At 50.8% G+C, this 26,949-nt stretch overlaps 1 protein-coding gene across 2 annotated transcripts in view; it reads right to left on the bottom strand.

Annotated features, from left to right (window-relative positions):
• Positions 1 to 238: 238 nt before the first annotated feature.
• RSPO4 (R-spondin 4) overlaps positions 239 to 26,949 on the bottom strand; it is a 43,053-nt gene continuing 16,342 nt past the window's right edge. The window contains exons 2-5 of one of the 2 annotated variants that reach the window (XM_028828762.2): positions 9,273 to 9,461; positions 8,499 to 8,639; positions 5,383 to 5,568; positions 239 to 1,872 (exon numbers count right to left, since the gene is read on the bottom strand). In XM_028828762.2, coding sequence (XP_028684595.2) covers positions 1,763 to 1,872; positions 5,383 to 5,568; positions 8,499 to 8,639; positions 9,273 to 9,461 — 626 coding nt within the window. In that variant the 3' untranslated portion in view covers positions 239 to 1,762. The remainder of the gene's footprint in view (positions 1,873 to 5,382; positions 5,569 to 8,498; positions 8,640 to 9,272; positions 9,462 to 26,949) is intronic. The other variant, XM_001112556.5, reaches the window with a different exon arrangement.

The raw sequence follows: 26,949 nt of genomic DNA, 5'->3' as shown, positions 1-26,949 counted from the left end.
ATTTTTTAAAAATGTTAGGGTCTTGAAACAATAACAACAGAGCATTTCAGAGGCACAAACTGTTGCAGAAGAGAAGCCGGTGGCCTGGCCAGGCGAAGGAGGGGCTCTAACTGTTCTCAGGGAGGTGAGAGGAGGGAAGTCACAGAGAGGGTGGGCCTGGGGAGGGTCAGCCAGGGGCTCTCCAGCTGCCAGTTGGAGGGCAGGTCTGAGGGTGGGTGCTCTCTTGGGGTAGGGGATGTAATATTTAGTCACCTAGAGCCTCTCCCCCAGCCTGCTGACCACCTTCCTTCCCCAGGCCACTCCTGGGCCCCTTGGAGCTCCGACTCTGGCTTCTCCTGCCCATTCCTGTCCCAGCCACAGAGCCCTGTGTGTTCAGGCCAGCCAGTCACAGCAAATACAAATCCCCTTTCTGAAGATTCAGGGGAGCAGAGCAGGAAGAGGGTGTTATGATGGCAGAAGGACAGGCAGGGAGGACAGACTTGCTTCCAAGCTGGGTCTGACCTGGAGACTCCTCCCAGCGTCGTTCCTGACTAGGGTGAGGGGCATCACAGCGAAGCACAGATGCTCAAGTCACTGGTGGTGGGTGTGGGCGAGTGCGGTGATGGGTGTGGGCGAGTGCGGTGGTGGTGGTGGGTATGGGCGAGTGCATGGATTTTGCCTTGCTCCCAACCCACAATTTCCTATATTTCCCCCCTCAAATGACCCCCAAAGTCTCTTCTCAGCCGTGAATGTGCTGAGCAGAGCCGTCAGGTAGAAGCAGAGCCTGAAGGCTTCCTGTGTGACCCTGGGCAAGCCCCTTCCTTCTCAGGCCTGTTTCCCCATATGGGCAGGAGGCGCTGAAGTGGGGAACGGAGCTGCTGGATAATCTCAGCTTTCCTTTCCATTTCAATGGCCTCTTCTGGGCTGGGCAGGTGGATCCCCCAGCAGTGACAGTTCACCTGATCCAGCTTGGGAGAAAGGGGCATGGGACCCATGAGACAGAGGCCTGTTGGGGAGTGCTGATGAGGGTGGCAGGCAGCGTGCAGAGGATGACCTGGCTGGCCCAGGGCTGGCAGCCCAGCCAGAGGCCAGGTCATGGCCCCCATGGCCAGCTGGGGGAAGTGTCCAGGCCAGGCCTCTGGAAGCCCTGGAGCCTTGCCCAGCCAGTTCCTTGGGGTGGCTGGTGGCTGAGGGCTGTGGAAATGGCCTCCGGGGACTGTCCAGAGAACCAGGTGCTCACAGCTCAGGGTCCTGGAGCCTCCCCCAGAGCAGAAGCAAGGCCCTCAGGACTCACCCTTGCTGTGTCCCAGCTTTGCCCTCTGGAAACCCTTTCTCTGCAAAGATGGGGTCAGGGAAAGTCCTGGGAAAAGATGTTTGCTTTCTTTAAGTTGTAGTTAGAGAGAGCTGCAGGGGAGGGCACAGGCTCATGGTCCCTCTTAAAGTGTGTGTGAGAGGGAGAGAAGAGGAGGGAGAGAGAGAAGGACGTGGTGAAGGACAGGAAGAAACACAGGAAGAAAAAGAAAGATAAAAGATAAGTGAGAAAGAAGAGGAAAGAAGGGAAGGAGGGAGGAAGAAAGGAGAGGAGAATGCAGGTGGAAGAAATAAAGTAAATAAAAAAGAAAAAGAAAGGGAAGGTAGATTGACAGAAAAATGATAGAAGGGTGGAAAGAAAGAGAGGACAAATGGAGGAGACGGAGGAGGAAGGGTAAGAGGAGAGGAGGAGGAGCAGGAGGAGGTATGCAGGGGCTGAGGACTAGGACCAGAGAGCCGGGAGAGCCGGCGGTCAGGGCTGCAGGCCGGGCTGGCGCGGCCTCACGTCCAGCCTGTGGTCCAGCTTCCTGTCCTTGCGTGGGCGCCGGTCCTTCCTGCCCTTCTTCTGGCCGGAGCTCCTCTCTGCAACGAGAGCACAGGGCCTGGTGACCAAGGCTGCAGGGCCAGTTAGGTCCTGGGAGCCTCCTCAGTCCTCAAAGACAAGGGTGCCCCACTCACTCCTCAACAACGAGGCTCAGAAGAACATTTAGGCACTGACCTTGCAGTTCTTCCTGTTGAGAGTTTGGACCGCGGGCTAAGTTACCCCAAACTGAACCTTTCTCTCTAGTTCTTCAGGGAGTGCTGAGGGCCACTAACTTGCTCAGGGCCCTTTTGTGCTGGAGATCTGGCTTGGCCAGGCCTGCAGGTTCACCTGGGGCCCCCCAGTCAGCACGTAGGGTGGCCTCATGGGAGTCCCATGGCTTTCCCCGGCACACTCCTTCCATAGCCAAGCAGGCTCTGTGCTGGACACTGGGCACCTTTCATCTGTGTCCCTGCACCAACTTCTCCATAACACTGTGGCAACAATACTTGAGCATTTAGCAAATGCTCACCGTATGCAGGTCACAGCCCCAAGCACTTTATGTATATGAAACTCACGACAGCCGGGAGAGGCAGGCAGGGTCTGAGCCGCACCCAGTCCCGTCTTCTACAATTGTCCTCTCTTTCTCTCCACCCTTCTATCATTTTTCTGTGCCAGTCTACCTTTCCTTTCTTTTTCTTCTTTATTTCCTTTATTCTTTCCACCTCCATTCTGGCTGTGCCTGCTGCCCGGGGAGTTCTTCTGAGCAGTTGCTTGTCATTGTTATTGACAGGTGAGAAGACCACAGCATGGTTGGGAGCGAGGTCAGCCCTAAGTTTCTGCTTTACAAAGTGTCTCCACACCCAGGACATTCTTCTACATTGCTTGGGCCCCCTTCAGTTCCCCGCAAGGAGCTGTGTGTCCATTTGAACACGATGAACCTGAGGCTCCACAAGTCACTTTCTGAAGGTGTGCAGCTAGGCCGCTAGAGACCCTCCCAGCCTAGTGGCAAGGGAAGGGCAGTTTTATTCCTTAGGTGTCAACTGTGTACCTGTCTCCCCAAGAGTCAGGACTGTGGCTCCAGTCCTGGCTCCTTCCTCTGCAGAGCAGAGTCAAGGAGCTAAGGCCAGGCTGCCCACTTTTGGGACTCCCCATGCCCACTCTGAGCCCTTGGGGAGCACTGAAGCCAAATCCCACTCTGCGCTGTGGAGCGGACTCTGCAGGCCTCAGGTAGGACTGCATCTGGAGATGGGGTGTGGGTGCTGCCTGAGTGGCCCTGCCAGCTCTGATGTGGGGGTGTGGGGGCCAGTGGCTTTGTGTCCCTACCCCTTCCCTAGGCCTGCCTGACAGCTGCTCATGTGCCCATACAGTCACCCACCCATCCCTCCACTTATTTACCCACCTACCCGATTGCCATCCACTGAATTGCCGTCCACCTGTTAACTCATCTGCTTACCTCCATACCCACCTTCATACCCAATGACCCATCCATCCACCTAGGCACCCACCCATCACCCATCCATCCACCTGTTCACCTACAGACCTACCTACCCACCCACCTAATCATCCACCTACCTACTCATCCACCCATCTACCCTCCCATCTACCCTCCTATCCACCCATCTACCTACCCACTCAGCCACCTGTGCACTCAGCCATCTACCCTCCCACCCACCCATCCATCCACTCATCCAACAAGTATTAACTGGACACCGACTATGTGCCAGACTCTGTTAGAGGCACTAGATAGACAGTTGTGAATAAGGCAGACAAAGCCCTTGCCCTCACTGGAGATCACACTCTAGGGAGGAAAACAAACACTGAACAAAGCAAACGCGAGAATGAGCAGGCTCATTTCAGAAGGGTGCAAGTGCTACCATGTGATACGATGGAAAATGACTCCTGGGAGGGGGACTCATGGGAAGCCTCTCTGAGGAGGAGCTGCTGCAGCCGAGACCTGGATGATGCAGGGAGCTACAGTGGGGTTGTTGCAAGGATTAGAGTCACGTCTTACAGCACTGAGCACAGCCAGCACATAGTAGGTGCTTTACGAATGTTTGCTGTTGTTGCGATTATTATTATCTGGGGGAAGAGTTTTCCCCTCATGACCCCCCCACAGCCATTCACCCCCAGCTCTTGGAGCCATGAGAGGTGCGATGTGGTAATGAGTGCGGGAGAACTGTCTGCCTCCTGTGTGACTGCTTCCCTGGCTCTGGTTCTCTGGTTCCATCTCAACCTCACTCCGTCCTCACCTGCCCAGTATGACTCCCAAAGGCTCCCATCTCTGCTATCTGCACTCCCAACCCAAACAGCACAAGTCCTTCTGAAAGAGGAGGGTCCCTGAGTTCAAATCCTGGCTCCACTACATCCCACCTGGGTGCCCCGGGTGGCCTGGCTCCAGGTCCCTCATCCTTCATCATGACTTTAGATTCCTGTTTGCATGACGAGTTATGTTTGAATTCTAGGTCCACAGCTCCCTGGCTTTGTGACCCTTAGGTGAATGACTCAACCTCTCTGGGCCTCAGTCCCCTCATCTGTAAAATGGGGATAATGTTAGTAACACCTACCGCACAGCATCATTGTGAAGATTACATGAGTTAACAATTATAGAGAATTTGGCACAGTGCCCAGTCAACACTGCCAATTCCGCGTAATTACTACTCACCATTCACATCTTACCAAACACACCCTGTGGCTTCTCTTCTATGTAAATCAGTGGTCCTTAATAGCTCCCAGACATTTTGGAAATACGTGTAGTGGTCTTGGATGCCACGGTGAAGGGGGTTCCTGTGGCATTCAGTGGACAGCAATCGGGATGCAGTGTGGGACAGTCCCCCGCAAAGACGAGTTGTCCCCCATTCCATCCAGTTCTCTCACACCGTGCCCCACCCTCATGTAGCTGAAAAGTCTGCTTGCTGGGAGCTGAATTCTGTTTTACTCATGACTGCCAAGTGATTTCGAACACTTGCATTCACTGAAGACTCTAGGGCATTGCGAGTGTGGTGTCAATCAGAGATCAATTTGGTTGGACCTTACTAACGGTTGGTCACTTTTGGGAAATCGCATCTCTGATGGCAATGCGGCCACGCACTTGGGGCGCTGACCACGGCTGCAGTCTTCGCTGGGATTGTGCTTCCCTAAGTGTCTGCTGGTATGTTGGGCCAAGCGCTTTCATGAAATTTCTTTTCTTTCTCCTCTATATTACAGTTGGGCACTATACCGATAAAAAAAATTTAACTTTGTAAGTAGGCTACATTCTCCATGAACTTCATTAAGAATGGTATAGAAGGTATTCCCAAATCCTTCTTATTAAAAGGGGGGTGTTCAGTTTGAGAGGGTTGGGAACTCCTGGCCAGCTCAATTTCCCTAATGTATTTGGGACTGAACCCAGCAAGGAAGGTCCTCCTTTGAAAGGACACCAGGGAAGACGATGTGTACTCTGCATGATGGCATGGCTAATGGTGGCCTTTCAGGCAGTCTCATAGGTACTATTTGTGGGGCAGTGTCCTGAGTCCACTCTGCCCCTGTGGGCCTTTCCCACCACAGCCTCATGTGCCTGTCCTGGGGCTCACCTCCTGGGCAGGGCCTCTGGATGGGACATTTCCTTGACTCAGAAAGCACCTGGCAGGTGGTTGTCTCCTCATGCCCAGCCCGGCCAGCCTCTCGTACCCGGGTCTCCAGGCCCCAAGCCGAGCCGCAGGTCTTTCCGTTGTACGCGCAGGGGCTCCAGCTGCCCCAGGGACCCGGTTCACACTGCCCTGTGGAGTGAAAGGAGAGACAGACAGGCAGGGTCAGCCGGCAGTGAGGGTCCTTCAGTAGGCACAGAATAAGGGCAGGGTTTGAGGGGTTCAGCTCTCTGAAGACTGAAGACACCACTTCCACCTGCTAGGAGCAGAGGGGGGACATTTAAAAGTTATTTATAAGAGCCTGGAATGAGAGCTAAGCTAATGCATGCACAGACTAATATGGGCCTGAAGACAGAGTGGCCGACTGCTTAGCTTTAAAGGGGAAGGCTTCCTGGAGGAGATGATGTATGAGTGAAAGGGAGAGAGGGAAGCTCATCAGGTGAGAAGAAGGAAGCCCATTCCAGGCAAGTATGTAAAGCCGTGGGAGCCCGGCCCACCATGTTTGGGAGATGGGGCAGCATGAGTTGGCAGTGAAGTCTCAGGAAGTGGGGGCAGGAGAGGAGGCTGGAAGGTCACCTGGGAAGTCCTTAGGACCCAGACACAGGTTTTAAACTTGATCATGTGTCTTTAATCAACTTTGGAAGGAGGAAAAAGGAGGCCATGGACATAAAAGTTCTTCATAGGGGGTAATTAAAATACACACACACACACACACACACACACACACACACATATACTTTGATTATTTTAAAAGTCCATGAGAAGTAGGCACAGAATACGAGTAGCTGTGAATACTCCTATTTTTGTAGATCTGGACACTGAGGCCTAGAGCAGGGATTTGCTAAGGGAACGCAGCAAGAGGCTCACACAGCAGACACAGCAAGTTGAAGACGCAGTGGGGCCCAGACCTTGTTAGATGCACACGTTTGACAAGTAAAGACTGAGCACCCGGTGTGTGCTAGGCGCTATTCTGGGTGCTCAGGGAGCAGCAGCAGACAAGACAGACCAGGGTCTGCAGGCCTCCTGGAATTCACCATCTGGACACCGCCGTGATGAGGGAAGCGCAGGCACTGTGGGACCCCAGAGGCGGCATGGGTTGGGTTGTAGGGGAGGAAACTCCTGGACTGGGTCTTGAAGTGGGGGTGGGATGGCAGGGAAGGGGAGCCTAGTCAGGCTCAGGGAGGGACAGGAGGTGCTCTGGGTGAAGGCATAACCCCACCACAGTCCCCAAGATGATTTGGCCCGGAACTGGGCAGGCCGGAGAATGAGCTCAAATGGAGGAGGAAAAAAATGTTGGGGGTGGAAAGACTGGCAGATGGGACAGATTGCCCAGGTCCTGGGTAAACTCCGCCCGAGGGCAGTGGGAGCCACTGAAGGGTCCTGGGAGGAAAAGAAATTGAGCAGACTGTCATTTTGAAATACTCCCTCTGCTGTTGAGTGGAGAGTGGGTTGGAGGGACTGAGAGCTGAGGCAGGAGACGGGCAGGAGCTGTGGCCAGAATCCTGGCAATAGGCAGGGGGTGGTGAGAAGGCGGGAAGAGCAGGGCACAGAGGGGAGAAACAAATGGGTGGGGCTGGGGTGGGGAGAAAGGGATGAGCTGGATGGTGTGGGTTTGGGAGCTTTGTGCTGCTTCTTTTTCCCCCCAAAGTTCCTCCTGCCACCCGAAATATTATGCATTTGTTCTTGGGTGTCGCTTCTGTCTCTCCACTGAAATGCCAAGTCCATGAGTGCAGAGGCTTTGTTTTGTTCTCTAACATGTCTCCAGCACCTAGGAAAGTGCCTGGCCATAGCAGATGCTCCAGTAGATATTTTCGGAGTGAATACATGAACAGACTGGACTGAATAGAGGGTGAGGGAGAGAGAAGAGTCAACAGTGATGTCTGCATCTCAGGCATGGCCACCCAGGGATCAGGGAGCTGGTTATTGAAACCCAGAGGAAACCCAGAGGAAGCGTTAGGCGGTGGACGGTGGCGGTGGGAGTGGAAAGAAGGAACCCAGGGGGCAGTGGAGGTAAGGGTCTGCTGCTCAGGGAGGCTGGAGACACGGAGTCAGGGGCCATCAGCAGCTGGAATGACCATGAATGTGAGCCCGGAGGGAATGCGTGGGCAGAGATGCACAGTTTAGATGAGAATGCCAAGGAGCAGCCTAGTCCAGGGACAGAAGAGGGCTCACAGGCAGGAGTATGACAATGAGCTGTCAGGAAATAATCAGAGCAGTAATAACACTGATACTGACATGTACTGAGCACCTACTGTGTGCTGGCTGCTGTACTGAGCACTTTAAATTGTACTAATTCACTTAATCCTCATAACAATTCCTCCCCACGAGGTAGGCTCTATGTTCTATTGTCTTTTTTTTTTTTTTTTTAACGTTTGGAGAAACTGAAGGAAAGAGAGCTGAGGTGGTTTGCTTAAGATCACTAAAGGGTAAGGTTTAGAGCTAGGATTGGACCCCAGGCCCGTTCTTTTCTAAAATCAGTGCTCAGCCAGTGTGGTGGCTCATACCTGTACTCCCAGTGCTTTGGGAGACTGAGGTGGGAAGACTGCTTGAGTCCCAGGGGCAGCCTGGGCAACATAGCAAGAGCCAGTCTTTGCAAAAACATAAACGCATCGCCAGCTGTTGTGGTACATGCCTGTGGTCCCAGTTACTCGGGAGGCTGAGGCAGGAGGATTCCCTGAGCCTAGGAGTTTGGGGCTGCAGTGAGCTATGATCATGCCACTGCACTCCAGCTGGGCGACAGAGCAAGACCCTATCTCAAACAAAACAAACAAACAAAGAAACAAACAAAAATCAGTGCTCTTCTTCTGCACTCTGCTGATTTCCTTGGCATTAACAACGATGCCAGTGTTGGCTGCAGTAGTAATCATAGTAATGGTGGTTACATTGGCTCTAGTGTAACACAGTTACTATGTGTAGGTATCTGGTGTACCTGACATGGTGGTGCTCGGCCTCCCCTAACCATATGGCATTCTACTGGGATTTCTTCCAGGTCCCCAACACCTCTCACCAAGCCCCCACTCCAGGGAGGTGGGGGGCAGGGTCAGGGCGGGGAGGTCACTCACCCTGGCACTCCCGTGTGTTCTGGTGGGCCAAAGTGCCTGGCGGGCAGGTGGGCAAACACTTCCCCTTGTACAAGTAAAATCGCCTCTTGCACCGGATGCAGAAGTCCTGGCTGAAGCAGCTCTCACAAGTGGCCCCACATTCTGTAACAGAGCCAGGGATACCCTGGGTGAGGGAGATTGCCAAGGATGGGGCCCACTGGGTCTGCCCGAGGTGGGAGGGCCTCTGGGTAGTAGCAGGCTTGGTAGCATTTGTGTCAGGACTCAGTATCTCCTTTGAAGCCCAGACTTGGCCAAGGTCAAACTGGGCTGTATGTGAAGAGAACTCCCTTTCTCATTTGAGGGGAGGCTCAGAGAGAGTGAGTGACTTGCTTGAAGTCACCGGTAAATCAGGGCTGGAGTGAGGACTCCCTGCTTCTTTTTCACATCAGAAATAGTGATGATTTGCCCAAAGTTACAGCAAAAATTAGAGCCTGGAATTAGGACTCCTTTTCCTATTTGGGCTAGGACCAGAGAAGGTGAGTTACATGACTAAGGCCACACTACAAACTAGGGTAGTAGTGAAAGTTCCCTGCTCTATTAGTGCTAATTAAGGCTGAGAGGGGACAGACTTGCCTTAGGCTGCAGAGCCAGCCTGGACGCAGGCACGTATCTCAGCGTCTGGGCTTAAACATGCATCTACTTCCCTGCTGTCTGTGTTGAGATGAGAGGGCGGGATCTAAGCCCGCCGTGTCTAGGAGCCCAGCACTAGCATAGAACAAGGGAGAAGCCACGTACTTTTGCACCTGTTGACTTCCTGGCCGCGGATGCCGAAGTAGCCAGGGGGACAGTCGTGCAGACACTTGCCGTACTGGCGGATGCCTTCTCGGCGGATGAACAGGAAGAGCCTCTGCTGGCAGGTGGAACAGCCATTTTCCTCTGAGCAGATGATACAGCCCGTGCAGTTGCCCCCCAGGCCAGTGCCCACTGCCCGCCAGACCAGGACAGAAGGAGGGAGAAAGGGAGAGAGAGATGGTCAAACCATATATATGAACAGCTGAGATGGTCTCATTGGGATAGCAACTGGGCACACGGCCACCCAAACAAAAGACTACATTTCCCAGCTTCCCTTACAACTAAATATGGTCATGTGACAAAAATCTGGCCCATCAGATGTAAGGTAAAGTAGCATGTGCCACTTCAAGAAAGCTGCCTTAAAGGGCAGGGGTGTGCCCCTTGTCATCCCCTCATCCTTTCTGTTGGGTGGAATGTGAACAATGACTGGAGCACAAGCAGCCATTTTAGATCATGAGGTGGAAACTGTGTCCTGTGAGGCGGTGGAAAAATCAGATAAAAAACACCTGGGTCCCTGAGGAAGGCAGAACTGCTGTACTAGCCCTAGCCGGCCTGTGTAGACTGTTACATGAGAGAGAAATCAACATCTACCTTGCTTAAATCACTGTTATTTGGAGTTTTCCATTACTCACAAGCAAACTTAATCTTTACCAAAGTAAAGTGTGAGTGTGTGTGGGTGCACATGCATGAGCGGGGTGGGGTGAGACCCTCACCCTCTTGCTGGATTCCTGAACAATACTCAACAATACTCCATTTCTCACTGTCACCATCAGCAAGGGCTCCCACCATCATCAGGAATAGCAATGGGATAAATGTATTTAAGGAGAAAAATTTTTGTTGCCCCAGAATTGGTACTCAGGAGTCAAAGCTGGGGAAAAAGAGGTGGAAAGTGCTCTAGAATCTTAAGTGAGCTTTCCCAGGCTCATAAGGAGTCTCTGTTACCCTGACCATCACCCCAGGACGCTGATTAAGCTGAACACTTGCAGGGAGGAACTCATGGGAGTTAGGAATTGACAGCCTGGCCAGGCACAGTGGCTCATGCTTGTAACCCCAGCACTTTGGGAGGCCAAGGTGGGAGGATTGCTTGAGTCCAGGAGTTTGAGACCAGCCTGGGCAATATGGCGAGACCCTGTCTCTACAAGAAAAATACAAAAATTAGCCAGATATGGTGGCACACACCTGTAGTCCTAGCTACTTGGGAGGCTAAGGTAGGAGGATCACTTGAGCTGGGAAGGCCGCAGTGAGCTGTGTTTGTGCAACTGTACTCGAGTCTGAGAGACAGAATGAAGCCATGTTTCCAAAAAAGAAGAAAATAAAAAGAAGTGAGTTGTGGTGCTGTGACTTTTCCTCTGTTCCCAACCCTCCCAACGAAGTGAGGAGATGCCAGAGAAACTTACAAAGACAAGAGGTGCTAGCGAGAAGGTGCCAGCATCTCGTGTCTTGCTTGGACATAAACTCATGTCCATAGTCCTGTGAATCTGCCCCCTTCCCATTCCTCTTTGAGCAGACAAAGGAGACCGGGAGACAGAAGGGCAGAGCTGAGGGGGAGAGTGTGGTAGAAGAGGCTGCACATCCTTCCCGGCACGCGTGAGGGGTTTCTCAGTGGTTAGGGGCACCTTGGGAGTAGCCGGGCTTAGGTGGTATTCCTGCTGCCTGGCACAAGAGGGCTGGTTGCTGGGACGTGCCCCAGCAGTATGAGGCATCAGGGGAGACCACTGGGAGTAGGAGGTGGGGGAGAGTCAGAAAATGACCAGGTGTCATTAAGTGACAGGAAAGGATAGTGCAGCTTTTGAGAGGTGGCAATTGGGGAAACAGTAAATGGTTTCATGTTTATATGTCATTAGGGTCAGACTGGTTCATAATCCGGTTAGCGCCTTGATTCATCTGAGCCCCAAGACCACCCAGCAGGAAACATTCTTAGCTCTCCAGCTCCCAGATGCTCCCCTCTTCCTACTGGTGCCCCATCTCCCTTTTAGAGGAATTCCCCATTGTGCAAGGTCCTGATGGGGAGCACATCCTGGCACCTTCCCCCGGAACAGAAACCAAAAGAGGTCTGGCCCTTCTTTAAGTTGGCAGCAGGTAAGAGCTAGCGAAAGTCTGGCCAGATACACATTCTGGTGACTCCAGTCCTGGGAGTGGGACTCAAGAGTGAGGGTCACACAGAAATGGGGTTCATGGTGGAGGCAGAGCAGGCTCTCTGCCTAGCCCTGGCTGAGGCCTTTCTCTCACCCTTCCATCCCTCAGTCCCTCTGTTCCTTCCTTCCTGCTCCAGCTCTCGGATGAGTACTGCTACGTCCCCAAACCTCATCTTCCGTTCCTTGGATTCGGGGAGGCCCCACATCCTGCTGATAACCCTATTTCTGTGGCTTATAACTCAGGAGCCTGACTGATCCAGGGTACTAACGTGTACCCTGGGATCCTGTTCCCAGCCAAAGTTGGCAATGCCCTCAATTTTCTTGCCCTGGGATGAGAAACTGCAACAGGAAAGCAGAATAAAGATTTTTGTGTTCTGGAGCTGCATACCTGGCAGGCACCTGAGGGCAGAGAGCAAGTGTGATGTTGTAAGGGGGATTCCCAGAGTCAGAGAGATAAGAACATCCACTGAGAATTTAGCAGAGTCCAGACTTCTTACTCAGCAAAAGATTCAGATTCTGATACTACCAAGAGCTGGCAAGAATGAGAGGAAACCTTCACCTTTTCACCTTAGATAAGAGTGTCAACTTTGTGGAAAAATCTAGCAGTACCTAATAAATCTGAAGATGTCTCTTTTCTTTTTTGTGTTAAATTTTTTTTTTTTTTTTTGACAGGATCTCGCTGTGTCACCCAGGCTCCAGTGCAGTGGCATGATCCTAGCTCACTGCAGCCTCAAACTCCTGGACTCAAGCAATCTTCCTGCCTCAGCCTCCTAAGTAGCTGGGACTACAGACATGTGCCACCACACCCAGATAATTAAAAAAAATTTTTTGTACAGATGATCTCTCTCTGTTTCCCAGGTTGGTCTTGAAATCTGGCCCCAAGTGATCTTCCTGCCTCAGGGTCCCAAAGTGTTGGGATTATAGATGTGAGACACGACGCCTGGCCTAATGTCTCTTTTCTAAATGTAGCAAATTAGCTTCTGGTGTATACCCTAGAGCAGCAGTTCTCAAACTCTGGTGCACAACAGCAGCTCCTAGAGAGCTTGTTGGAGTATAGGTCACTGCGTTCCACCACCGGTACGTCTGATTCAGTAGGTCTGAGAATTTGTATTTCTAACAGGTTCCCAGGTGATATTGATGCTGCTGGTCCAGGGATCACGCTCTCAGAACCACTGACCTAGAGAAACCCTTGTATATGTGTAGAAAGAGACAAAGATATTTATTGCAGCATTATTTAATAGCAAACAACTGCAAAAAGCTAACGCTCTGCCAAAGGAATAAATACATTGTGGTATATTCATACACCACTGCCAGATACCACATACACAATCCAGCCATGATAAATGACTGAGGTAGCTACAGTTATCATTGTGGACACAGCTCAAAGATGGGGCTGAGAGGAAAAAAGCAAGGTGCGCGGTGAATCATATAGTAAGAGCCATTTATATAAAGTTCAAGGACCTGCAAAGCAATATTTTGTAGCATTTGTTACTTGTAAATATGTATTCAGAGCAGAAGACATGAGACTAACCAACACTGAATTCAGGATCGTGGCACACAAATGTTTATTGTATTATTTTAAATTCTTGACTTTAGGTTTGAAATAGTTCACCCTAAAAATGCATAAAGAACAAAAGAATTTAGCCTCTACTGTGTCCTGGGGCAGGAGGAGGTCTACATTCTTTCTTCTCCTTCTCCACTAGCTCCCCTCCCAAGCCCTGTACCATCTTCAAGCTGAGGTCTTGAGCAGGGGAAGGTGACAAATTCTGAAGACAGGGGACTTGGGTTCCAAGAGCATTGGAGACTCGTGCCTCTGCACACTTTGTTAGTCATCCCCTCGTCCACTCTCCCCTCGTCCTCAGTAGTGGAACCCTGATTTTTATTTTATTTTTTGAGGCAAGGTCTTGCTCTGTTCCCCAGGCTGGAGTGCAGTAGCGCGACCTTGGTTCACTGAAGCCTGGACTTCCCGGGCTCAAGCAATCCTCCCTCCTCAGTCTCCCTAGTAGCTAGGACTACAGGTGTGCATCACCATGCCCGGCTAATTTGCATATTTTTTTGGTAGAGAAATGGTTTTGCCATGTTTCCCAGGTTGGTCTCAAACTCCCGGGCTCAAGCAATCCTCCTGTCTGAGGCTCCCAAAGTGCTGGGATTACAGGCCTGAGCCACAGCGCCTGGCCAGAACCCTGATATTAAGCAGAGTTTACGTCCTCTAAGACTACATTTCCCAGGCCCTTTGCAGCTATATGTGGTCATGTGCCTATGCTCTGACCAATGGGATGTGAGCGGGCATGCCCTGCGTAGCCCCTTGGGAAATGCTGGCACTGTTCTCCTCCCATTTTCCCTTCCACCTGCAGGACTGCAGGCTTGAGAGTGGAGCCATGGCAGATCCAGGAGGCAGAGGGATCTTACAGAAAGATAGCTTGGTGTGGCTGTATTAACCCAGGACTGCCCACCGCTGAGATTATTTCCTGGGGAAGGAAGGAAAGCATTGCCCATTTGTTTAGGTCACTGGGCCTTTCTGACGCACACTGACTGATGATGTCAGGTCTTCTGCCACGCAAGTCAGCACAGAGTCACATCAGTGGAGACCAAGGTGCCCTGCTCTGTGCCTCGGCACTGTGGAAGCCCACTGGACCTGAGATGCGACCCCACTACCAAAGAGCAAGGGGACCCTCAGTTCACTTGCGGTGATCTCTACCACCTGACAGAATAGGACTTCAAATTACAAATTTTGTTAAATTACAGAAAAACAAAGTAGCATTTCCTGCAAAATGAATCTGTGGACAGAGACTCACACCCTGACATGGTGTTGCCGCCCATTTTGCAGCTGAGAAAAACCAAGAATCAAGGAGGTGAAACGACATGTCCAGGGTCACACAGAATCGGCAGGGGTGGACCCACATCACTCTGCCCCACGCTGCCCTCTTAGAGCATCTGTCCAGGGCCTCCTGTGTCAGGCAGAGCCTGGGGCCATGGGGGTGAGCCACACATGGCCCCTACCCCTATAGGACAAACAGCCTGGTGGGAGGAATTGAAGTCCACAGAAGTGACAGCAAAGCAGGATGAGATAACAGGTCAAGATGGAGACAAAGCAAAGCTCTTACTGCTCTTAGAAGAGCTTAGAGGTCACTCAGCATGACTCCTGCAGTTTCAACTGGGGACACTGAGGCCAGAAGGGGTGGAGCTTTCCCCAAAGGCAGGCAGCCAAACTGCAAAGAAGCCTCAGTCCTCTGTTAGAGTTACAGTACTATTTGTTTTTGTTGTTGTTGTTTGTTTGTTTGTTTGTTTGTTTTTGAGCTGGAATCTCACTCTGTTGCCCAGACTGGAGTGTAGTGGTACGATCTCAGCTCATTGCAAACTCCGTCTCCCAGGTTCAAACGATTCTTGTGCCTCAGCCTCCCGAGTAGCTGGAATTACAGGCACCCGCCACCAAGCCCAGCTAATTTTTTTTTTTTGTATTTTTAGTAGAGACGGGGTTTCACCACGTTGGCCAGGCTGGTCTCGAACTCCTGACCTCAAAAAGCTTGGGTATATGCTGAAGGCCAAAGAACCCAACAAAGACCCTCCCAGACCTCAAAGAGTGTTGGCTCGCAGGATGGTGTTTAGCATCCTTCAACACCCCAGTCTTTGAAGGGTAGTGGCTCTTTCCGGCCTCATCCTTGACCCTGGCAGTTGGCTAGGATGCCCTCTTGTGCCTCTATGTTGTAATGGCACCTCTTGCTTTTCGACTTCTGATAGCCTGTCTGGTGTTTCATCATGTCTCTGTAACTCATTAGAAAAGCAGTGCTATTGCCTCTCTCTACCCCCTACCCTAAAGTCATGGGTGTAGGCACTTGAATGTTCACTTTGTGAATCATCAGTGATGACAAGAGTCTGTACAGCGTTGCTCTAGAAAGATCCAAACGATGGTTCTTAAACTTGACTGTGCATAACGATCTCCAGAGAGGCTTGTAAAGTGTCTGCTTTGGGCCAGGAATGTGCACTTTAACAAGTCCAAAATAAATGTAACAGGAATTTTGGAAGTGTCTTCCCTGTTCACAGTCTCCTTTCCCTGAGAACTGGCCCCAGTAATCATGTTTGTAGGGCATGACTCTGACCCTAGCCAATGGCTGTCTTTTCCAGGATGGACCAATTAGACCTTCCCTCTCCTGGCTGATGGACAATGGTCTGGGCTGGCCTTGACCTAAGGCTATCTGCAGGTGGGAGGGTAGGGTGTTCCGATGCATATGTGTGACAAGCCTTGGTGGGCACTAGCTAACAGAGGCCCCGCTCCTCTGCACTGTCTGGCTTTGAGGTTCATGTGTTGCCATCTCCACCCAGATGCACTTAACCTGGGCTTGGACAATCAGAGCATCAGGTCCCCTTGACTACAGTGGTTGTAGGTTCAGACACAGGTGTGCATCCCCACGAGAGCTAGTCTTGGGGTTTTTGCTGAGGTCAACAGATGTGTGTGGAGATGTGTGTTTTCCTTTCCTATCTTTGGATCTAGGAGGATATAGATCAGAGCTGGTGGGTGCCACATGAGGGAAGAGCTTCTGGAGAATGGAGACCACACAGCAGAAGCAGAGCCAGGAGACACAGACAAAGACCAAAAAGAGTCATCTGTGCATGTGGATCCACCCTGGGGATCCATAAATTCTCTTCTTTTCTCAAGTCACATTGAGTTAGGTTTTCCGTCACTTGCAACCAAATGATTCCCGACTAATATAGAAGTAGAGAGAGACAAATAAATCAGATGCAGAGAGAGAAGCGGCAACCAGAACCTCATGGGCTCCTTAAGACAGAAAAAGTTTCTCACTGCCTCCCAGTCCTTCCCAAAGCTTGGCTGGTCCCATAGCTCCAAATAAAGTGACTTTTTCACTTGAGCTAGTTTTCTTCTGTCAAACTACAATAAAAATGGATGTAGCTCACTAGATAGCAAACAGATCACGGTAGAGCAGCTCTGCTTTGGCAGCAAACAGATCACGGTGGAGCAGCTCTGCTTTGGCACGAATGAGGAGCCTGGAGCACCACCTACCCAACCTGATCACCCTGGTGCTCCAGGGGACACTGAGGCTCCAGGGAGCACACTTTGAAACCCCCTGGGTCCTTCTACACATCTCGGCCTCCATCGCTGTCCTCTCCCAGCCGAGATGCACATTTTAAAAGCATTTAAGCTGTAATTGCAACCTCCCCAAGTTTTCTTGGGACATCACAGTGGATGGCAGGCACCCCATGTAATTTCCATTAACAAACGTCTCCCATAATCAAGACCATCCTCCCTCAGTCAAAACACCAGTAGGCCACAAAAGCATGGCCCTGTGTTGCTCCAGCAGCTGGAGAGGCTTAGAATGAAATCTGAGTCACTCCATGTTTCCCCAAGCACCCGAGGGATAAGTCCAGACTTAGATGTCCATTTTATGGAGAATGACAGTGGAATCAAACACACCAGATTTGACAGTTTGCAAAGTGATAAAGGCTTATGACAACTCTGAATGCATGCATTAACCCATGGTTCAGTGATCCATTCATTCATTCACTCATTCATTCAACAAACAATTACTGAACCCCTATTCTGGGTCAGGTCCATTGCTGGGACTCAATGGTTATGAGCTTTGGGGGAGCTGTGTGACATTGGGCAAGGTACTTTACCTCTACAAGCCTCAGTTTTTCCAGCTGTAAATGGGAATAAAAATGCTTATTTTGCAGGGCTGTTGTGATTAAAGGAGATGGTACATGAAAAACTGTTAGCTCAGACCACCTGCAGCAGGCATCTCATAAATAATACCATTATTATATTGAGAATGATGTGTTTTCTGCCCTCATGGGACTTAAAAATCTAAAGATGTGTAATGATGCAGGTTCCCAGATTGATATCCTGGCCCCATCACTCATTGAACAAGTCCCCTCCTCTCTGTGGGACTCAGTTTCCCCATCTGAAAAATTGTGGCAGCAATTCCTACCTCCACGTGACTTGTTATGAGGGATGTGCAAACCAGCAAGTGCTGGCACATAGTAGGTGCTCCTCTGTAAACCTAGGTTCCCTCCCCGTTCCCTCACCATCGTGACACATAGTGGGACTGTCAACCAACATCTGGACCCTTCTCCTCTTTCCCAGGTGAGCAAAAAGAAGGCAGAGATGTTGGTGAGGCTGGAAGGAGGCCAGCAGGCTCCAGGGACATGGTCTTTTGCCCTCTGGATGGTGACGTGCTCAGGGCAGAGATATTAGCCAGCAGCTTTGGTCCTAGGTGAAGGGCAGGCTTATTCTTTCTTTTGGGAACAGGGAATAACCTGTGTTCTTCAAACAAGGGTCCCTAAGCTCAGAGTCACCCATATCCTGAGAACTGCCCTAAGCACCTTGTTTCAACAGGAGTCAATGGCTCAACATGTGCAAGTGATTGCTGTATTTTTTTTTTCCATTTCAGGGTTTTGAGTGAATTTAGGGTCATCTCTGCCATATCATATCTTCCATCTGCCTTCACTCTGCAGAACTTCCCTGAGGGGGTCAAAAAGTGCAGGGTGACATCTGGGGCCCTGAAAATGTCACGTTCTCCTGTGCAAGCTCGTGTCCTCAGCAGCCCACAGTGAGACTCTCATTGAAATTTCCTTAATACCCAAGCCAGAAACTCTAGCCCCATACATTTTTAAAAACAAGACTAATTTGGATAGATTTCTAGCATTTAAAAAAATCAAGAGATTTCACATTAAAAAGCGGGAATTTGAACTTCCTTGGAAAAAGTCAGAACATCTGCCAACACTGGGTCTGCTGTCACAGGGCAGCGAGTGGTTAGAGGTACATCAATAAGGCACATGCTCCCCAGGTTACTGCAGACCCTACCCCTCTCTATTGTATTCCAGTTACTGAGGGCAAAGGTCAGCTGCCCTGCGTTCTCTTCCTTGAGCTACCTCTTAACACCCACTTCCCTCACTCACAGTAGAACACAACGTAGAGCAGGGGTTCTCAAACTTGGACATGCATCAGATTCACCTAGAGGGCCTGTTAAAAACACAGGCTGCTGGGCCTTACCTTAGAGTTGCTGATTGAGTAGGTCTAGGCAGGGCCTGAGAATCCACATGGCTAACAGGTTCCCAGGTGATGCTGACCTTTGCTGGCCCTGGGCCCACACTTTGAGAACTACTAGTGTGAAATAGGGTTAAGAGCCAGACTGGTTGGATTGAAATTTCAGCTTTGCCCCTTACCTTTGCCATGTGACCTTGAACCAGTGCATTAACCTCTCTGTGCTTCAGTTTTCTCATCTGTAAAACAGGAATCCTCCTGGCTGACCTCCCAGATGTGCTGTGGGGGCCTGGGCAGGGCTGACACTCAAGCGGGTCTCCATTACATCACTGTTACTACCATTATTATCACCACCCACCCTGCCTGTGTTGGCATTTGTGATCCTGGAACTGCTTTGACAATCAGTGCAGAGCTTTTGGTTTTGATGCCAACATTTTTGGGGGTAGAGTTTCTTCATAATTGGGGTGTGCCCCGGGAAGTATGTCTTGCATGAGAACATCATGTCATGGTGAACTAAGGATTTAATACAGCTGTCCTGGAGGACTCCCGGGGGGTAAGAAGGATGGGGAAGGACAGCAAGACACCACTGCCCCCTGCCCCAAGGCAGTGAGACTGAGGCGGGCCAGACCCTGCTGAGGACCCTGCTCTGTCCTTGGGAAGGACCCAGAACCATGCAGGAGGGCCCCACACAGACAGTGCTGGGCAGTGCATCCTCCGATGCCCGCCTGGCAGTGCAGGATGCATGTTACCGATGACCAAGGGAAATAAACAACATCTGGGCACCCGCCTGCCCACTCAGGCCTCCACATATGGGAGGCAATCGCCACCACTGGAGGCTTGCTCAGAAGATCCCCCAGCACATTTCTGCCTGGGGGTGGATTGCACCATCCCTAGCAAGGGGGTGAGCCGTGGAGATGACTCCCAGCTTAGAAACTCCCTGGGATCAGGGCTAGAGGTTGCTAGCCCACTGGACCCTTCTCAGCACTCAGGAGGTGGGGGGACCAGCAGGGCAGAGCATTCAGCAGAATGTTGTGGTTGCCTTGGCTTTGGGGCCGGACAAACCACCACTTCCTAGCTGGGTGATATTGGGCCAGTGGCTTTACTATTCTGAGCTTTGGTCTTCTCTTCTGTGAAATGGGGACAATAGTAGCAACCACCTCCCAGGCAGTTGTGGGGATGCCATGAACTCATTCACGCAAAGTGCTTAGCACAGCTCACAGCAGATGAACGAGCACTCCGTTACTACTTGATTCATGCGAGATGCTCCCTTGAGAGCTGGGCCCAGCTTGCCTTGCTCACCTTTAAATTCCCACAGCCCTGCACATTGTAGGTGCCCATTAACTACCCATTTGTGATTATACCCATTATGCCTATTCATTATTTCTTAAATGAATGAATGAATGGTGGCTCAATAAAGGTTCTCAAAAACTGCTCTTAGGGTGCTCACAGCCTGTTTGGGAGGACCAGGCCCATACAAATGTGGAGAAAGCCAATGACCTCCACCGAGCAGGGCTCAGAGCCAAGTGAAGGACCCAGGCAGGGTGGGAGTGAGAGTCCAGAGACTGGAGACATCAGGGGTGGTTTTCTAGGCAGGCAGATGTAGGGACAGAAGCTGAGGCCAGGGGCGGGACTGGTTTGTGTAGACGGAGGAAAGGTTTCTAAGAGAGGTGAGTACAAGATGACATTGTACTCAATTGGTAGAAAGGGCGGGGCTTGAGCAAGGAGCAGACGGCAAATCCCTGCTAAGGTGCCAATACAGGACACCTAAGGGGCTGATAGATAAGACTCTCAAAATACAGTAAGAATAGGCACACATCCAATATGGAAACTTTTCATCCTTTGCCCTCCAAACCCGCTTCTCCTGTCCATTTCAGTCAATGGCTACTCCACTCAGGGCTGAAGACTTCAGTGGCATCCTTGTCTCTTCTCTCTCCTTCATATCCTACTATTGGCACATCAGGAATCCGGTCAGTTCTACTTCTGAAATATGTCCGGGAATACTTCTCTCCACCTTCCCTGCCCCGACCCCCTTCCCTGCTCCTGCCCTCTTTCCCCACCACTCACCTTCTCTGGCTATGCTGGCCTCATCCTCCATGTTCCCCATCTGCCAAGACCACTCCCACCACAGGGCCTTTGCACTTGCTCTTCCTTTTGTCTGGAAGGCCCTTCCCACATTCACCCACAAGGCTCCCTCCCTCAAATGTCTCCTTGTGGGGACAAGAGTGATTCCTTCTTAGATGCTAATCTGCCACGTCGACTCCTGACTAACCTTGAGTCCAGTAATGCCTCCAAGATGTCTAGCTGAAGCATTAGTCTGTATGCAGAAACACTTATTTGCTGCGGGTTTCACTTTTCCTCCAAAACAAACCTTGATGCCACTGCAGGAATCATAGGCTACGACGCCCATAGCACAGTGCCAGTCACCTGCGCACTCCTCTCAGAGCACGCAGACCTTTCTCCCCAAGATATATAAGCCCTGGGTCTGGGGGGTTACAGCTTGGAGATCTACCTATCTTGAGGCTGCCCAAGATCTTGCTCTGTTCATAAGTTCCCCAACTAATAACCCTTTACCAACAAATTGGAATTGTCTGCCTCATTCTTTGGTTTCTCAGCTCCTTCTGCATTTGGGGTCACCTTACGTATACAGCCCTTTCACAGAACACCCCTTCCCTGTGATCCCCCCAGACCTCCTGCCTGCAGCAGCATCACACCCACACCCCACTCCTCTCCTACGTTGCTATGTTCTTCATGCCATTTATCCCCACCTGATAGGGTCTAAATTTGGCAAGTGCTGTTGTCTCTTTCCCACCAGTGAAAGATGAGTTCCAGGAAGGCAGAGATGAGCCACGGCACACTGGACCAAGTATGCAGCTCCTGCCTTCTCACTTAACCAATTATTTCTTTTATAGCTGCTTACCATTCCGCATAGAGGGGCTGCAAAACTGATTCAAGCACTATTATCACACCCATTTCAGAGAGGAGGAAACTGAGGTTCAGAGTAATTATGCTGCTTGCCTGAGGTCACTTAATAAGAAGTGGAGCAGATATTCAAACCCAGGCAGTGTGACTCTGAACCTGAGGGTTATCCTTGAGGCTACACTGCAGTCTGGATACTCGACATATCCCCGTGCGCCTCCTCAGTCCTCCATGCAGAGTCCCTTACCTACTGAGGCCTTGCTAAGTTGCCAGTGCTGTGCTGAGGCCTTCTTCAGCATCCACTTGACCTCACCTGAGACAGGAAATTGGCCAAATGGTGGCAGTGCAGGCTGCCCCAGGACTGACCCTGACCCCTCTGCATTCCTCATCCATCCTCCCCTCACACCCAATAGACAGTGAGCAGATCAATAGGTGTGTGTTCAATCAGGGGATGAAATGCCCACTCCATCTCTCAAATTCTTCAGGAGTGAGTCTCTTGCCTCGCAACTGGGACTTGGGAAGGATGTAGAAAAATTACCTGCTAAGTTGCAGCCACTGCTGGACATTCTGGCCAGAATCCTCTTTAGACATTGACCTATATGGGCTGGTCGCAGGGGTGGAGAGCGTGGTGGTAAAACCGGGGTTCAAACTCACATTTGTTGATTTCATGGCCAGTGGTGATCTCAGATTTCAACCCACATCAGAATCACCTGAGGCTGCTTATGAAAAACAAGAGGTGCTGTCGCCTCTCGACACATGCAGCTGTTTTAACATGAATGGTGTGCCCAGGGTTGTACGTGCATGAACTCGGAGATCTTCAAAAACTGCCCTGTGAGGTCAGCCAGGGCTTCCCAAACTGTAATATGCACACAAAGGGATTTAACTCAGGGATCTTGGGTTAAAATGTGGATTTTGATGCTAAAGTTCTGGAATGGGGCCGGGGTGCTGGCCCGAGAACTCACTTTAAGAAGCGAGGAGGGAGATGCTGTTATCATTCCTCATTTTACAGCTCAGGAAGCGAAGGCTCAGAGACCAACAACTCTAAGTGGTGGAGTTAGATTTAAAACCACAGCTGATGAAGACCCCAGACTCATTCTACTGTGTCACACTGCCTTACCCTGTTGGTCTGATGGTGAACGTGGAGGGGGACAATGGGAGTGATACTCAAAAGGGGCAACCTGACTGGGCACAGTGGCTCACGCCTGTAATCCCAGCACTTTGGGAGGCTAAGGCAGGTAGATCATAGGAGGGTCAGAGTTCGAGACCAGTCTGGCCAACATGGCAAAACCCCATCTCTACTAAAAATACAAAAATTAGCTGGGCATGGTGGTGCACACCTGTAATCCCAGCTACTCAGGAGGCTGAGGCTTGAGAATCACTTGAATCCAGGAGGCGGAGGTTGCATAAGCCAAGATTGCACCACTGCACTCCAGCCTGGGCGACAGAGTCGGACTCTGTTTCAAAAAAGATAAGATAAAATAAAATAAATAAAAAATAAAATAAAATAAAATATCAAAGGGGCAACCTGACTCCTTTCACCATTCATAGGAGGGGCATTTCCCCAAGTAGCCTGAGTTGGGGACAGTCCCGCCAGGCCCAGCATGACAGAAAAAAGAGGGGCTGGGTTTGTGTGTGTGTGATGTGTGTGTTTGGGGGACAGGGGCAGGTGTGTGCTGACGCATGAGACCCCTGTCTAAAGGGATTTGCCTGTCCCCAGGTTAAAGCATGGAGAAGGCCCGAGCCCCTGCTCCATGCTGGTCCTGCAGGGCTCAGCTGGGGCCCAAATCGGGGGTTGACACAGTGGAACAGGCTGCTTGTGCCTGGCATTCCCCACTTCCTGACCCACATCAACCAAATCTCTGCTTCCCCATCCTTATGGACCTGCCCTGGACCACATTTATTCTGCCCTCCATTAGCTACTCATTAAGAGAAATTGCATTTGTGTTTTTGGTGGGAGCCCTGGGGGTGCTGAGCAACCCAGAGCAACCACTAGTGACCTTCAGAAAAATAATATTAAAGAAAAAAGGGTTGTTTTTGGATTCCTCATCATTCGGCAAGCTGCGCTGAGGGTAGAGCAGCCAGCCGAGTTCGGGACCGGGGCAGAGAGTTTACCCTCCAGCTGGCTTCTCCAGACCCATCGGTCCAGAACTAGTGCTGTTAGCCGTGAACACAGAACTGTCACGAAGCTGTCCTGAGCATGAAACTGTTACCAACCAATCTGTCTGTGGAGTTGTTACAAAACTGTCTTGTGTGTGAATGTGTCACAATGTTGTCAAGTATGTGACTTTGTATAAGAAATCGTCGTGCCGTTGTCCTCTAGGTAACACTGCCAAGAAGTCGTCAAGTACATGCAGTTGCCGCTCATTTGAAAAACTACTGGGAAAAAGTTTCTTCTCTTTTCATGTATGAGGGACAGGTTGCTGTATGTGTGACCTTGAGCAACTTGCTGATAGGCACTGTGCGTGGCTGCTGCTTCTGCAATAACACTGCCTGGCACACAGTAGGTGCTCAATGAGTACTTGCCAAATGTCTCCTCAGGGCTGCAAAGTGGACTCAGATAGGTTCTGGTTCTTTCAGGTGCCGGCTTTGTCCCATAGTGGGCTGGGCTGGGTGCCTCAGGTAGGTCTGCTGCCTTTTGCATCCTCTCTGAGCCTGCTTTGGTTGTCTGGGTGCCTAGGGTAGGTCTGCTGCCTTTTGCATCCTCTCTGAGCCTGCTTTGGTTGTCTGGGTGCCTAGGGTAGGTCTGCTGCCTTTTGCATCCTCTCTGAGCCTGCTTGGGTTGTTGTAAAGTGCAGAGGCCTGTGTATGACGTGCCCAGCAATACTGGGGAAAATAAATGCTGGCTGCTAATTCCCTCTCTCCCTCTTGTGGGGGGTTTATGATTCCTCAGGGCTCTTCAGGGTAGCAGAGGCCTCTCGTGGCTCTTTGGGAGGCTGTGGAAGCTTCAGCTTTGGCTGAGTAGGACGTTTGCTGTGGTTAGGACTCTGGCAGGACACCTCCAGTCAATCAGGATGCTCAGTGTCACAAGGATTGGGGGCAATGCCCACTGCTCCAAACCCAGGAGGCCTCCTCTGGTGGGGGGTGTGAGCTCTAGGATTCCAGGAAGGGTGGGAGGAAACCTAAGGAGAGCTGAAAGCTCGTAATTCCTAAGATAAGGCCGAGTGAGAAAGGTACCAGCTTTTGAAGTTTGTTCTGCAAACGACCTTCTTCACTTTTTTGCGTTGAAGCCCTGCAATCAGCAGAGCTCAGGGCTAGGAATTAGGGCCTTTACTCCTGTCCCAGCTTGGACTCAGATTCATTGTATGACCATTGGCAGGGCACCTCATTGCCCCCTGCCTCAGTTTCCCTATCGGAAAAACAGAGGCTTGGTCTTAATAAAGAACTTTTGAACTTTTTCTTAGCCAAAGGAGCCTTCTTTTCTCCAAGATGAAATGTGATATGAGAGATCGATTCCTAAAATGAATGAGTTGAACTGTTTTGGCTGAGGCCAGGATGGGGGTGAGGGTGAGGATCTCGAGCTGTCTTTTCGGTTTCCTTTGCCTACTTCTAGAGGCAGGCTCTGAGGGCTTGGATACTCCTTAAGGACCCTTTGAACCCCAGACTTCCACAGGGCTAATGGCTGTAAGGAAGGTGATATAACTTTGTGGGACTCTGGAGCCTGGGTTCATTCCCACACTAGCTTCTCTGAGCATTAGTTTTCCCATCTGTAAATGGGGATAATGACTATGCTCACATGTTGTTGTGACAGTTCAGTAAGCTGGTTTTGTGTGTGGCATGCCAAAACAGGGTTTGGCTGACATGGGTTGCACAGCAAAGCGGGAGCTGCTAGCAGTTGTGGATCTCTTCTCTCATGAGCGAGACTGCCTCAGCAACTCTGCGATATGGGTAGTGTTATCTGGTCTTGCAGACAAGGAAGCTAAGGCACAGAGAAGGTAAGTAAGTTGCCCAGATCACATAGCTGGTGAGTGGCAAACTCAAAGCCAGGCAGTCTTAGTAACAGATAGTTACTGTTATTTTAAGTACTGGGGAGAGACTAGGCCCCAGAATAGGTCCAAAATAAATACCCTCCTCACCTCATATAATTAAGCCCTAAGAAAGCTTAGAAATAGGCCGGGCATGGTGGTTCATGCCTGCAGTCCCAGCATTTTGGGAGGCTGAGGCGGGTGGATCACGAGGTCAGAGTTCAAGACCAGCCTGACCAAGATGGTGAAACCCTGTCTCTACTAAAAATACAAAACACCTGCACTGGGTGCGGTGGCAGGCACCTGTAATCCCATTACTTGTGAGGCTAAGGCAGGAGAATCGCGTGAACCTGGGCAGCAGAGGTTGCAGTGAGCCGAGATCGTGCCACTGCACTCCACCCTGGGTGACAGAGTGAGACTCTGTCTCAGAAAAAAAGAAAGCTTAGAAATATAACCAGCTCCCAGTGCTGAGAAGACTTGGGGCCCTGCTGCCAGTGAGCATCAGGAAAGGGGGCAGATCTAAAAGTCAGGGCTGACTGAGGCAGGCCCTTGGTCAATGTGTCCCTGCCAGTGTTCCTGGGACAGCCCCAGTTCTTCTCAGCCAGCAACCTGGGTACCTGGAGCTTCCAAGAGGTGGCGGAGAGTTGGGAATGCAGTTTGGGCCTCCAGCCACCTGGCACAAAGTAAGCATCTTCAGGGACCCTATTCTGGGTTTGGTCTCTCCCCATGGGCCTTCTTCAACACTCAAATCCTAGTACAAGGGAGAGAGCCCCAGATGTGGACTCTTGTCTAGTTCTGCAAGTCCTCAGGCAAGTGTCTCTGTCTCTGGGCTTCAGTTTCTCCATCTGTTAAATGGATGTTTAAACTCGGTGTTTCTAAAGGCCCACTGTTCACCCATCCATCCACCCGCCCACCGACCTACCCATCCACCTACCCATCTGCCCACCCATCTATCCATCCATCCATTCATCCATCCTTCCACCCACCCACCCATCTATCCATTCATCCATCCACACACCCACCCACTCATCTATCTACCCATCCATCCATCCATCCACCCACCCACCCACCTACCCATCCACCTACCCATCTGCCCACTCATCTATCCATCCATCCATTCATCCATCCTTCCACCCACCCACCCATCTATCCATTCATCCATCCACTCACCCACCCATCTATCCATCCATCCATCCACCCACCCACTCATCTATCCATTCATCCATCTATCAACCCACCCACCCATCATCCACCCAACCATCTATCCATCCATCCATCCATTCAGCAGATATTTCTTGAATACCATCTATGTGCCAGGATCCTTTATTTATTAAAGTTAAAAGACAAATCACAGACCTGTAGAAACATTTTAGAAAGACACACAAAATCATACTGGATTGGAAATGTAAATTTCCCAGACCCTTTTATTCACCAGTGACTCTCCAGCGCCATGCATAGGGCCACATGTCTACTAGGTGCTCTGTAAAATACTTGTTGGATGTAAGAATGAATAGGACATATTTTGCTGTTCTAAAGAGAGCTGCCTCCTGAATCTGAGAGTGGAGTCAGACATCCTCTCTAGGACTTATTAATAGCTGAAAGTTACCAGA

The sequence above is a fragment of the Macaca mulatta genome, chromosome 10 (genome assembly GCF_049350105.2).
Source record: "Macaca mulatta isolate MMU2019108-1 chromosome 10, T2T-MMU8v2.0, whole genome shotgun sequence".
Lineage (NCBI taxonomy): Eukaryota > Metazoa > Chordata > Mammalia > Primates > Cercopithecidae > Macaca > Macaca mulatta.
This window is presented reverse-complemented; position numbering and strand designations above follow the sequence as displayed.